At 40.3% G+C, this 13499-nt stretch overlaps 1 protein-coding gene across 1 annotated transcript; it reads left to right on the top strand.

The window, feature by feature from the left end:
- The first annotated feature begins 290 nt into the window (after positions 1-290).
- On the top strand, positions 291-13495 carry LOC146560544 (uncharacterized). The gene is made up of 6 exons (XM_085295900.1): positions 291-354; positions 5053-5162; positions 6775-6862; positions 6969-7077; positions 7174-7349; positions 7771-13495. Exons 3-6 carry the CDS (start codon positions 6797-6799, stop codon positions 12922-12924), a joined length of 5505 nt encoding a protein of 1834 aa, XP_085152026.1. The 5' UTR covers positions 291-354; positions 5053-5162; positions 6775-6796; the 3' UTR covers positions 12925-13495.
- Positions 13496-13499: the final 4 nt, after the last annotated feature.

Raw genomic sequence — 13499 nt, 5'->3', positions numbered from 1 at the left:
TGTAGAAATAGCTGCAGAACAAATAAAAAGGCAGAATTTTCTCACAGCTGTCTCTTGAAATGGGTGTGAATGTTACTGATTTGTTACAATTGAGTGATCCAATATTTAAAAATGGCTATTTGAAGTTTTGAATGTTGTCTTTTATACATTCCTCAGTTCCTGTTCTGGTAAATGTTTTACTCTCTTTTTTAACCCCTTTTTGTGTACTTCCTGTTTTATTTTGACATTTTGATTCCCAGTGCTGTTTCCTTTGTTTTTACTTCTCATGCCCATTAGTCTGACTGAATTCAGCTGTTCCAAATCATTGTTTGATGGTGTTGGAGTTTCCTGTTGTGCTGCATGCACGTCGCAAGTGTAAGTCAAAATAGGTTTTTCTCTGTTTATCAAACTAGTGTTGATTTAGCCGTCAGTAATTTTCTCCTTTAAGATTTTAATTATATATTCAAAGCCAAAACAAATGAAAATACAAGTTTGAACACATATGGCTTACAGCCTGGTGCCTTATTCTGAACTCCTCTTAAAAAACAAACCAAACAAACATATTTTGAGTCAGTAGTCACCTTTCTTTTGAAATACATAGGATGCTAAGGTTGTTTTTTATAAGTGATACTTTGATGTAACAGACAGGTTTTGTTAGTCCAAATGACCATCCTTTCCTTAAGTAGGTCGGATGAGCTGATCTGAGTATTTTATGAACTCGGATCAACTCAAAACAGCCATCTCCAGGTTTTTCAGGGAATTGTCAAAAAACCATATATAGTCTATAGCGAGCAATCATATGTTGTTAATGTCTGGGAGAATGTGCAGACTGCTTTGAGCTACAGTAACTCAATAACCCCTCGTTGCAACAAAGGTATGCAGAAGAGCATCTCTGAATGTCCAAAACATTGAAACTTGAAGTAGATGGACTGTTGCAGCAGTTAACCACAGTAAACTGAGGCTCCAGTTGGCGCTGGCTCACCAACATTGGACAGTGGAACTATAGGAAAATGTTGCCTGGTCTGATGAGTTTTGATTTTTGGATCAGAATTTAGCGAAAACAACATGAAAAGATCCGTCCTGTCTTGTATGAGTGGTTCAGACTGGTGCTGTCACAATGTAGGGGATGTTTGCTTGGCACGTTTTGGCCTCTGAATACCAACTGAACACTGTTTAGATGTCACAGCCTACATGGTTATTGTTGCTGACCACATTTATCCCTGTGAGACCACAGTCTTCCAGAAGCATAACAAACCATGTCACAAAACTCGAATCATCTCAAATTGGCTTCCTGAACTTGACGGTGGACGTGCAACTGTGCTGCTATGGTGGCAGTACGAACCAAAATCTGAAAGGAATATTTCTAGTACTTTGTCAGATCTACGCCATGAGAAGGGCAAGCAAAGAATGTAGGATTTCTAAAGGACAAAGGGGTTCCAACCCAGTATTAACAAGGTCTACATGAGTAAATGTGTAATTAAAAGGTAGATCATTACAATGACTGATGGATATAAAAATAATATGTACATTATGAAGTGCATACCCAAACCTTTGGCCCTGTATCCTTTCTCGTGCATATGGCAAAAATTGAAAGTTATTTCATTAAAAAAGACTCGTCATGCTCTGTAACAGGATATTTTAGATATCAACAGCCACAAATGGAAAGTCGTAAAACTTATCTTAAGTCCTGGAAACTAGCTCAGAGATTTTTGATTAGTGACTGTATATCAGGGATATCCAGCTCCAGGTCTCGAGTGCCGGTGTCCTGCAGGTTTTAGATCTCGCCCTGGGTCAGCACATCTGAATCACATGATTAGTTCATTAGCAGGCCTCTGGAGAACTTCAGGTCATTTAGCCATTTAAATCAGCGGTTCAGGACACAGCACTCGAGGCCTTGAGTTGCCTGTTGTATACAGTGTGGATTTAGTTCCTCAAAACGTAAATACAGAGTAGCGATGAAGTGATTCATCTCGCCTCAGAGTCAAGAGCCTCTAGGGCTGTGATGACGAAAACTTAACCTACACATTTGTTTCCATTTAAGGTTGGTGTGGTCATACAAATGAAAATAGGACTCACACAGACTTACATGCCCACATAGATGTAAGTGGAGGATGATTTTTGTAACACATTCTGCTGCTTGAGTGATGTGTTCAACGAAGGTGCCGCAGCCACATTTACCACAACTGCTGTTTTGAAGTTTGCCCCTTGTGCGAGTGCCTCAGTTTGACATACTGTCTCGCAGTATTCGAGATGCTGTTTGGGCACTGAGCCCTATAGCAATTATTATAAACCAGGAGAAAGGACAGATCTTCTGAATCAACTGTAATCTGTATTAATGGGTATCTGCATTAGAATTTGTCAGCAGGAGGCTGAAGTCAGGTACCAGATGCTTCTTGCTTCATTTGCATTTGTAGTAAAAGTTTTGCTGATCAGTAATGTCTGAATGACTCTAAACGGTCTTTGTGGACAGCAAGAGAAACATATTGATGACTGCACATGAAACAGCAAGTTTTGGTATACATAGACTCTTTATTTACCCTGAAGGAAATTTACATCCATTATCCAGATATCCACCAGCTACAGTGGCAGCCACTAGAGATTTTAATGCTCCAATAATGCTCTGTGGCATGTTGTCACACTGCTGAAGTCTGTCTAAGTTAAGGTTTAGCAGAAAATTGCAATCTATACTTTTTATACTCAGGAATTGTCCCTCACTTCTGGTTGATTTTTATTTCACTGTTAGAAACGTAAGGTTGGTTTATCACCTTCAGAAATATTCCAGGGGTGTTTCTCTCAGATGGAGCTGAAGATGGAGCTCTGCTTGGCCCTTGTGTGATCAATGATCTCTCTCACTTAAAGAAATAGACACAGTAAAATCGTAATACATGAAGTGACTCCTCCTGTTTCTTGGGAATTCAAGTTTCTGTTGATCTGTGTTTTGCTATCATTTTACATTGACAACACCCTTCTGAGTGTCTCTTCTACACAGTCATCACATTGTATTAACTGGTCACATGGGTTGGGTAGTGACTTGCTGCACAGTCGGGTACGGCTTTTCAGGTGACATTCTCTGCAGAATAGCTAAAATGCTTTGCGGGAAAATGCCACTCCAGTTCGTCATCATTATAAGTTGTTCTCCGAAAATGTCTGACAGAATTGTTTCAACACCTAAACAAAGTGGCACCTTATTAGTATGGCAGGCCCATGACACACAAGGCAGACTCACAGTCGGTCAGCCGACAAGTTATTGAGGCAGTAAAATCAGCAGTGGAAGTGTGGGGGTGTTGCACAGCACAGGCCAACTGTCAGCCAAAAAAAGGTTTCAGAGAAAGTCTGTAACTGAGCTCCAAGAGGAGCAGTGTCATACTGGGCTGTGTGCTGAAGGTTGTTGTTGCAGACTTTTGTTAAATTTGATTGCAAATAATTTATATTATGTTTGTCCATTGTGTTATGTTGTAATGCAAAAACGACATTCTCATTATAAAGTAGTGTTTCCAGTTAATACTTGTACAGCTGCTGTTATTGTGTATATATTTATTTAGATTTCTTCATACATTCTTATATAGTTCTATATTGTGTATTTTGTTGTACAGTTATTTTATTTTCAACTTTAATTTATATATTTTATCTTATTCTCCCAGTTAAATTTACCCTTCATTCTAATTTGTGTTGTACAGTTATTTCATTTTTAACCTTAATTTATATTTTATTCCTTCCTAGTTAAATTTACCCTTTTTAATTTTTCATATTTATTTCCTATCTTATTCATAGCCTTTTCCTTTTTTGTTTTCTTTAGGTCACGAGCAGTTGTCCAAGCATTTCACTACATATCGTACTGTGTATGACTGTGTACGTGACAAATAAAATTTGAATTTGATTTATTTTAGTGAATGGTCAAGACTAAACATTATTTCAATGTTGTATTTGTTGGAGGGCTTTGATGTCTACATGCTCTCAGAATATGTTTAAATTATGAATATGAAAAGTCCTGCGTTGAACCTAATTTCATGTTTAAGAAAGTGTCCGACATAATTCTTTGGATGCTGCAAACTGAGCGTGCAGCTTTTAGCCTTACACGCTCAAGTGCTTTACAAACTATTTAGGAAGCTAGCTATCAGTTAGCTTAGCACAAACACTGGAAATATTTGGACTCATGGTTTGCTTAGTTTTTACTGTTGAGTTCACTGACACTGAAGCGTGTGCACTCTTGCTGCTAGAGGTTGACTTGTAGCCCATTTGACAATCATTAGCTGTAAAGCAAAATGCCAATTGTGTGACTTTGAAGCCCGTGAAGCCATTAACAAGTGTTTCTTTGTGGAGCTGGCATGCTTTCCCTGTGCCTGTGGGGGTTTTCTCTGGGCCTTCTTCCTACACACCAAACACATACATGCTAGGTTTTTGATTCTAAATTGACCATGGATGTGGAGTAGACAAAGTGCTTGGAAGTATACAAAATACAGCTCTTTATGAAGGTATGGTCAAATGTGGTCGAGGACTAAAGCACTTTGAGAGGTTGGTGCAACTGGGGGGAAATGGATGTTTTTAAACACAAGAACATTTATATCTGTTTCAGTTTTTACAGGCTTTTAATCCTGCTGTCCTAGCACCTCATCAGGTCATTGTGCTGTGAAAATTGGATTACAAGCTTGAAACATAATCACGTTTACTTCTTATTCTTGTTAAATTTCAGTGTACTAAATATGTACAAGTATACCAAAATGAATAAAAATGAGTGCAGCATTAAATATGGCAGTTTTTAAGGAATGTAGATAATCAGGAGTCTTTAACTACCAAACAACTGTTTAAAAAAATAGACACTGAGGCAAAATGAAGTGTAAGCAAGTGTTGCTGCTTGTTTGTACCTTTGTGGACCTGGTTAGTCCTGTTGATAAGGAGTGGTGTTTCTCACTCATACATCTTTCTCTTGTGCTTTCTAGTCAGGTTTCGGCTGCCTAAAGGCCTAGTCTGAAGTTAAGGTGTGTGGGGGTGTGTGTCTGTGTGTGCGGATTTGTTGCAAGGGGGCTCCAAAAGAGGCGGTCCTGATGCTGCCTAACCTGTTTGCCTGCATTATAGGTATTCAACTGGCAGCTTCACCTCGTCCTGCCCACAGAGCAGCAGTGATACACTGAAGAGGAGACATCTGGCCCTAGGCTTTCCTAAGGAGACGGTGTCTTTGGCACACGGTAAGTCCATCAAATCTCAGTTTGGTTGTTATGGCACAATCTATGATTGGAATAAATTGGAGGAGATTTGATAAAAAAAAATACCTTAATGTTTATTCATTTCAAAATCTAAAAATTGCATTTCAGTAAAATGTACATTGTAGTTGGTATAGGTTCATCTCTGTACTTCACATCAGTTACATTTATGTTTTCATTCGAGTACTGAGACTGACCCCCGTCCTCTCACAGACTTGGGTGGAAAGTCTGAATTAATACTGAAGCCATTTAAGGATGAGGCGTTTGCTTATGTTTTGCCTCTGGTGTCATTGATTTTTTTTTTTTAAATTGTTGTACTTGTATGTCAGCACCAAACTGCAGAGTTTGTCTAGCGTAAAGATTTTAAAACAGGTTGACCACAACTGTGGGCATGCCAGACTCTGCTGTCACTGGGCTCACACCCTGTTTGATTGAAGTTGTTTCTCAAAACGTTGCCACCCTGGATACACCTATTAACGGCAATGCAATTAGTTTTTTAAGAAGTGTCTTGTGACTTCACTGCCTTTCCTGTTTGTTGCGCATCGCTGGTTTGGGGAACCATAAGGTAGAGCCTAAAACCACTGCCCAGTTTCCTTGCAAGTCAAGAATGCCTGAAACAGCATCGTTGAGCATATGACTACAGTTTTCTGAGCTCTCACTGAAGAATTAGATTTATCTACTGTCATCTGGTTATTACCTGGTGAGTAGTTTCTATATTTAAAGAAAGAGAACTCCTGGGATGGACTGTGTTATTACCAGTGGGTGTTGGCCAATAATAATCAATTAGCAGTTAGTTTTGTAAGTATTGTTTTGTTTTTTTTCATAAGTCCTGTTTGTTTCAATTTGAGTGACTGTTTTTACCACATCTGATTTCTTTTTTGAGTTGAATTTAAAAGCATGGTGTTGACGATCGTCTGACTCTTAGCTCTGCTGGACAGTATAAACCTGATGAAGCAGACGCTCTTGAGTTTAGGGTTTTTATCACAGCATGTCTAAAACCTGCTCCCTCATTTTCTATTCGACACTGCTGCAAGTGAATTACGTTAGTGTTTATATGCGAATGTGTTGAGGTGTGGTCGAATCCAGTGTGTGTCAGTCAGAATGCATCCAAACCAACTGGTTTAGATGCCTACATACACCTTAACAAACCTGGCAAAGGCTTTAGATTCCTGAAGTGTGAGACAATGTGGTTTGTGGGCGTCAGAGTTTCTCTGTCAGTTCAGAATCAGGAAAAAATAAATAAAAGTACCAGCTCTTCTTTAAAGAAACAAAACGCGTTTCACTTGTGTGTCTTCATGTGGATAGTATTATCAGGTATTACAAAAATGTTATTGCACGGGTAGAAACAGTGACACACTATTTTTTAGCTGCACCTACAGTATACCTAAACCAGTGTTTTTATTAATAAGCTGAAAGCTGCATGTTGCTGCATTGTTTGTGATGAGAGATCAGAAAGAGTACAGCTTTTAGAAAATATGAAATGATCTGATTTTACTTTTACCTACAAAAACGACATTCAGCATTGCTTCCCTGCATCTTACTTAGTCGGTGTCAGCTTTAAGTAAAAGCTCCCTCTGCTTTCTTTTGTGTTTCACAGATAATATTGCTGTAGTTCCCACATGAGGCGTTCGCTTGAATTGTCATATGAATTCTGTGATGTGGATGTGCATGTAATAGAAATAATGGTAAGTATAACAATGTTAGACATACAGTGGCTGACAATCATACACAAAAATGTAAACATTGCCTGATGTAAAAATCTCACACTGTGTATTCTAACCACTGTCAAAGGACCAGGACAGCAAGAGTGCAAGCTCCTCAGAAAGCCTCGTGCTGGATAACGCTGAGAAAGGAGTTGTTGTTGCAGGAATCAAAGACAACACAATCTCTCCAAAAAGTGGTAAGATAAACATTTCAGATTCATTTTTGTTAGTTTTGAAAATTCAATAAGCACTAATAGAAAAAAAGAATGTGACATTATTTCTGCTCCTTTCAGGAGAAAGGTTTGTTGCAGCAACAATACAACTTGGTAAACTTGAGAAAAACGATGTGGAGAAAATCTTGAAGGTGCTGGAGCCGTACGAAAGCAGCATAAATCTTCTGACAGAGAAGGACTTGAACCCCGGTGTTGACCTTGGCTCTTTGGGAGTAGGTCTCAAAGATTCGGCAGCGGTAAGCATCAAGCTGTGGGGAACATTTGGTTTATGTTATTATAGGAAACACCATAAAATCTGTTTTTATTTATACATTTTTAAACCTTTTTGTGTATGAGAACTGTTGAAATATTGACTTTCAGTATTTCAATAAACTGTCAAATCACAATATATCTGAAAAGATATCCAGTTAGACATTAAATCCTTTTTCTAAAAACTGCATATGTGAAGCCTAAAATCCCCTACGTAGTTTTGTGAGGTGGTGGTGATTTACTTAATCTAGTCCATCCTATTCGTCCATGACATCTTCTATTTCCCATTTCTACCCCCACCTTGCTGCAGTGCAGATGAACTGGACATGATTTGTGCTGCTCAGAATACAATTTTGGTTAATAGTCATAAAGTTAGTGCTTTAATTTTGTTTTTTTAATTACCAACAGATATTACAGAAGGATCTATCGCTGGATGCATCAGCTCAGGGACCAACCGTTTCCCTTGATGGCCTGAATGGAAAGCTTAATGATGCACAACGGTTGGGGGTAAAAATAAGTGAACCGACTCTTAATGGAGACCTTCCCAGTCTTAGCCTAAATAAGCCATCAACTGATGCTGGTGCCACATTTAAAATGCCCTCCGCAGGGCTTACAATGCCAGACATAAAATCAGATTCAAGTGGAACCCTAGAAGTACCTGATATCAGTGTCTCAGCTCCCAATCTTAACACTCCCATTGCAACACTAGACATCAACAAACCAGAAGTCGAAGGCAAAATGAAACACAAGGCCCCGAAATTCACAATGCCACACTTCAATCTACCTGATCTTGATGCACCAAAAGCAGACATTGATGTCTCTGGTGATCCAGGTCTTCCTTCAGTCAGTGGAAGTATGGAGAGACCAGACCTCAACCTGTCAGCTCCAAAGTTAGATTTGAAAAGTAATGATTTGGAGCTGAATGGGCCAAAAGTGGATTTGAATAGTCCTGATGTAAATGTAAAGGCCCCAGATGCTAATATTGAGGCACCCTCAGGGAAAATCAAGTGGCCCCATCTAAAATGGAAAAGTCAAAAACCCAAAGGACCAGATGCTGACCTGTCCACACCTAATGCCAGCATTTCCACACCAAAGATTGATGGTGATCTAAGTACCCCAGATGTGAATGTTGGCTCAGCTCAAGCTGATATTAAAGGCCCTGATCTAGATGTTCAAACCCCAGATCTTAACGTTGATGCCCCTTCTGGTAAGATCAACTGGCCTCACCTGAAATGGAAGAAGCCCAAACTTGAAGGATCAAAAGCAGACTTGGACATGGATGCAGACCTAAAGAAACCTGATTTAAGTCTTTCAGCTCCAAAGATTGAGGGTGACATTAATGTACCAAATGCTGAGCTGAGTCTTCCAGAAACAGAGCTAAAGGCCCCGGGTGTAGATGTTCATGCCCCAGACGCTGACATTGATGCTCCTTCAGGAAAAATTAACTGGCCTCATCTAAAGTGGAAAAAATCCAAACTTCATGGGCCAAAAGCTGATATGGACCTCAATGCAGATTTAAGCCCACCAGATGCTTCAGTTCCAAAAATTGATGGGGAGATTAGTACACCTGACGTGAGCCTCAATTTACCCAAAGCTGACGTTGATATCAAAGCACCAGATGCTGACATAAATCCACCGTCTGGCAAAATCAAGTTCCCAACACTGAGAAAACCTAAATTCTTGGTTTCTGGGCCAAAGGTGAAAGCTCCAGATGTTGATGTTGATGCTGATGTGAAAGCACCTGACCTCAGTCTGTCTGCTGAAGCACCTGATGGTGATCTGAATTTACCAAAAGCCGATGTTGAAGCACCAAATGTAGACATTGAATCTCCATCTGGAAAGATCAAATTACCAACTATGAAAAAGCCAAAATGGTCAATCTCGGGTCCTAAGGTTAATGGTCCAGATGTTAATGCTGATGTGAAGGCACCTGACCTCAGTCTGTCTGCTGAAGCACCTGATGCTGATCTGAATTTACCAAAAGCTGACCTTGATATCAAAGCACCAGATGCTGACATAAACCCACCTTCTGGCAAAATCAAGTTCCCAACACTGAAAAAACCTAAATTCTTGGTTTCTGGGCCAAAGGTGAAAACCCCAGATGTTGATGCTGATGCTGATGTGAAAGCACCTGACCTCAGTCTGTCTGCTGAAGCACCTGATGGTGATCTGAATTTACCAAAAGCCGATGTTGAAGCACCAAATGTAGACATTGAATCTCCATCTGGAAAGATAAAGTTGCCCACTATGAAAAAGCCAAAATGGTCAATCTCGGGTCCTAAGGTTAATGGTCCAGATGTTGATGCTGATGTGAAAGCACCTGACCTCAGTCTGTCTGCCGAAGCACCTGACCTCAGTCTGTCTGCTGAAGCACCTGATGCTGATCTGAACTTACCAAAAGCTGACCTTGATATCAAAGCACCAGATGCTGACATAAACCCACCTTCTGGCAAAATCAAGTTCCCAACACTGAAAACACCTAAATTCTTGGTTTCTGGGCCAAAGTTGAAAACCCCAGATGTTGATGCTGATGTGAAAGCACCTGACCTCAGTCTGTCTGCTGAAGCACCTGATGGTGATCTGAATTTACCAAAAGCCGATGTTGAAGCACCAAATGTAGACATTGAATCTCCATCTGGAAAGATCAAATTGCCCACTATGAAAAAGCCAAAATGGTCAATCTCGGGTCCTAAGGTTAATGGTCCAGATGTTGATTTAGATGCTGGTGTTTCAACCCCTGACTTGAATCTCTCAGCTCCAAATATGGATGGTGAGATAAATGCACCAGATGTGGATCTAAATTTACCAAAAGCTGAACTGGAAGCCCCCAAATTTGATGTAGAATCTCCAGATGTTGACATTGAAGCCCCATCTGGAAAATTCAAATGGTTCCAATTCAAGAAACCCAAATTTGGCACACTGAAAGGTCCAAAGGCTGATATTGACTCTAATGTGACGATACCAGAGGTGGACCTCAAAAAGGCTGATGCAGAAATAAGTGCACCAGATGTTAATCTTTCTGCATCAAATATTGACGCCAATATCAGTGGCCCAGACCTTAACCTTGGTGGTCCAGATCTTGATGCACCTGATGCAAAGGTGAAGTTTCCCAAATTTAAATTTCCCAAACTCAAAGGATCACAAGTCCAGGGTCCCAGTGTGGATGCTGATTTAAAAACACCTCATATTGATGCAAGTCTTGATACACCAAAAGCTGAAGTGAATGCACCTAGTGCAAACCTCAGAGCGGAACCTCTCTCCTTGTCTGCACCAAAAGTTAATGGTGGTCTTGATGCGCCAGATCTTGACGTAAATTTACCGAAAGCTGATCTAAAAGGCCCCAGTGTAGACATTCAAGCTCCAGAGGCTGATGCCCATGCAGGAAAAATCAAGCTTCCCCAAATAAAATGGCCAAAGTTTGGCACATCGGCGCCAAAAGTGAAAGGACCAAATCTTGATGTTGATGCTGATCTACAACGTCCAGAGCTAGGTCTGTCTGTTCCTGATGTAAATGCAAAGTTACCCAGTGCAGACTTGACAGCACCCAATGTTGAACTAAAAGCATCAGACTTGAGTCTCTCAGCCCCCAAACTTGAGGGAGACATTGGTACTCCAGGCATTGATGCTGGTCTTAAAACTGGTATTGATCTTTCTGCACCAAAAGTTAATGGTGGTCTTGATGCGCCAGATCTTGACGTAAATTTACCGAAAGCTGATCTAAAAGGCCCCAGTGTAGACATTCAAGCTCCAGAGGCTGATGCCCATGCAGGAAAAATCAAGCTTCCCCAAATAAAATGGCCAAAGTTTGGCACATCGGCGCCAAAAGTGAAAGGACCAAATCTTGATGTTGATGCTGATCTACAACGTCCAGAGCTAGGTCTGTCTGTTCCTGATGTAAATGCAAAGTTACCCAGTGCAGACTTGACAGCACCCAATGTTGAACTAAAAGCATCAGACTTGAGTCTCTCAGCCCCCAAACTTGAGGGAGACATTGGTACTCCAGGCATTGATGCTGGTCTTAAAACTGGTATTGATCTTTCTGCACCAAAAGTTAATGGTGGTCTTGATGCGCCAGATCTTGACGTAAATTTACCGAAAGCTGATCTAAAAGGCCCCAGTGTAGACATTCAAGCTCCAGAGGCTGATGCCCATGCAGGAAAAATCAAGCTTCCCCAAATAAAATGGCCAAAGTTTGGCACATCGGCGCCAAAAGTGAAAGGACCAAATCTTGATGTTGATGCTGATCTACAACGTCCAGATCTAGGTCTGTCTGTTCCTGATGTAAATGCAAAGTTACCCAGTGCAGACTTGACAGCACCCAATGTTGAACTAAAAGCATCAGACTTGAGTCTCTCAGCCCCCAAACTTGAGGGAGACATTGGTACTCCAGGCATTGATACTGGTCTCAAAACTGGCATTGATCCCAACGTGAATGTTGGTTTGCCTGAAACTGATATCAAGGCACCCAGTCTACATCTGCCAAAAGCTGACCTCCAGTCATCTGATCTCAGCTTGAAAACACCAAATGTCAACCTTTATCCACCCAAAATTGGTGGTAGTCTCTCAGCACCAAACATAGACACGAGTATGCCAAAAATTGAAGTAGAAGCACCCGATGCCAATGTGAAATCTCCAGGTTTGGATGTCAACCTGCCAGAAGCAGACCTCAAAGATTCCAATATCCACTTGAAAACTCCAGATCTGGATTTGAATACCCACCTTGGTGACTTTAAAATGCCACATTACAATCATCCAAAACTTGATCTTTCAAGTCCTGAAGTAGAAGCTCCCAGTATTAATCCCACAGTTGAGGCTGGAATTAAGGTACCTGGAGTCAGCACAGATATGCCTACAACAGATGCACACATCTCTGTTCCTGCAGTAGATTTGAATGCACCAAATGTAGGTGATATTAAAGGACCTGATGTAGATGTGAAAGCTCCAGATGTAGATGCAAGTCTTGAGAAGCCCAAGATGCCACATTTCAAGATCCCAAAGTTTAGTCTTTTTGGATCTAAAGCAAAATCTCCTGAGACTAATGCCAGTGCAGATCTTGAGGGGAGTGGCTCTGACTCTGATGTGGTGGAGGTGGAGGTTCCTGTATTCAAGTTCCACAGACTGCCCCAAATCAACATTGATGGCATTGGAGGAATTACTGAAGCACTGAGCTCAATAAAATCTGACTTGGAGGAGAAGGATTTTGTTTTCAGTAAAGGAATCCGCTTGCCAGTAGTGAATGCAACAGCAAAAGGAGGAGAAAAGATTGACATTTTGGAGAGATTGAAAATCGCAAGAGAAAAGGCGTCCTCAGTGAATGTGTCGCCAACAGAAGAGAAAACTGATATTGACCTACAACACACTGGCGCAGGTCTTGATGCTAATACATCTACAGGTGCAGGAGATGCGTCTTTGGTCAGAGGAGGCACTTTCAAAGTAGACAAACCAGAGTCTACGCTGGGGCTGACCGTACCTGATATTTCTACATCAGATGAAAATGACAAATATTCACTGAGCCTTTCTAATATGCTTGGCCTTAATGTCAAGGATTCTGATGCCAACTGATCGTTCAAAGGTTGGCCTGATAAATGAAGCTCCAGTCCATAAATGTATGAATACATGCAGCGTAACTGATTTTCATGTTTTAGTTTGTGACATAAGAGAGACTAGCTGTAACTAATCCATCCATCTTGTTGTAGTTTTAATAATAATTAGCATAATAGAGTTCAGTTGTTGATACAATCTATGTATATTTTCCTGTTATTTATAAGCTTTTTCTAAATGTTAATTTGAAATTACTTTACTTTCAGTATTGCTTGTGATCACCATAAACTTTGTCTAGCAAGTGCTTTACTAAATATTTTAAAGGATAAATGAATTGTGTGAATGTGTTACTCTTCGTTCAATAAATCATTACAATGTCCAAAATAAAAATGTCCAGTAATTAAAGCCAGAGATGGTCTGTAATTGTTGAAACATCCCTCCATACAAGTGATTTAACCCACGGTCCATTCCTTCATACCACTTGATATGATGAGTATAAAATTCTAACAACCTCATTACATTACATATAGGTAAATACAATGATTACTAAAATATGTGATACTCACGGACTTGAGGCTCTTGTATCAGGTTATGGA

This window comes from Mchenga conophoros, linkage group LG13 (assembly GCF_057382185.1).
Source record: "Mchenga conophoros isolate Kocher_MC1m ecotype Shallow Benthic linkage group LG13, M_conophoros_male_GT1.1, whole genome shotgun sequence".
Taxonomy (NCBI): Eukaryota; Metazoa; Chordata; class Actinopteri; order Cichliformes; family Cichlidae; genus Mchenga; species Mchenga conophoros.
The sequence above is the reverse complement of the archived record's forward strand: the minus strand, read 5'-3'. Positions and strand labels throughout refer to the sequence as shown.

Coding starts and splice junctions, on each gene's coding strand:
- LOC146560544 (XM_085295900.1), top strand. CDS start 6,797: ATGAGGCGTTCGCTTGAATTGTCATATGAATTCTGTGATGTGGATGTG. Junction 7,078..7,173: donor CACAATCTCTCCAAAAAGTG/GTAAGATAAACA, acceptor TGCTCCTTTCAG/GAGAAAGGTTTGTTGCAGCA. Junction 7,350..7,770: donor GTCTCAAAGATTCGGCAGCG/GTAAGCATCAAG, acceptor AATTACCAACAG/ATATTACAGAAGGATCTATC.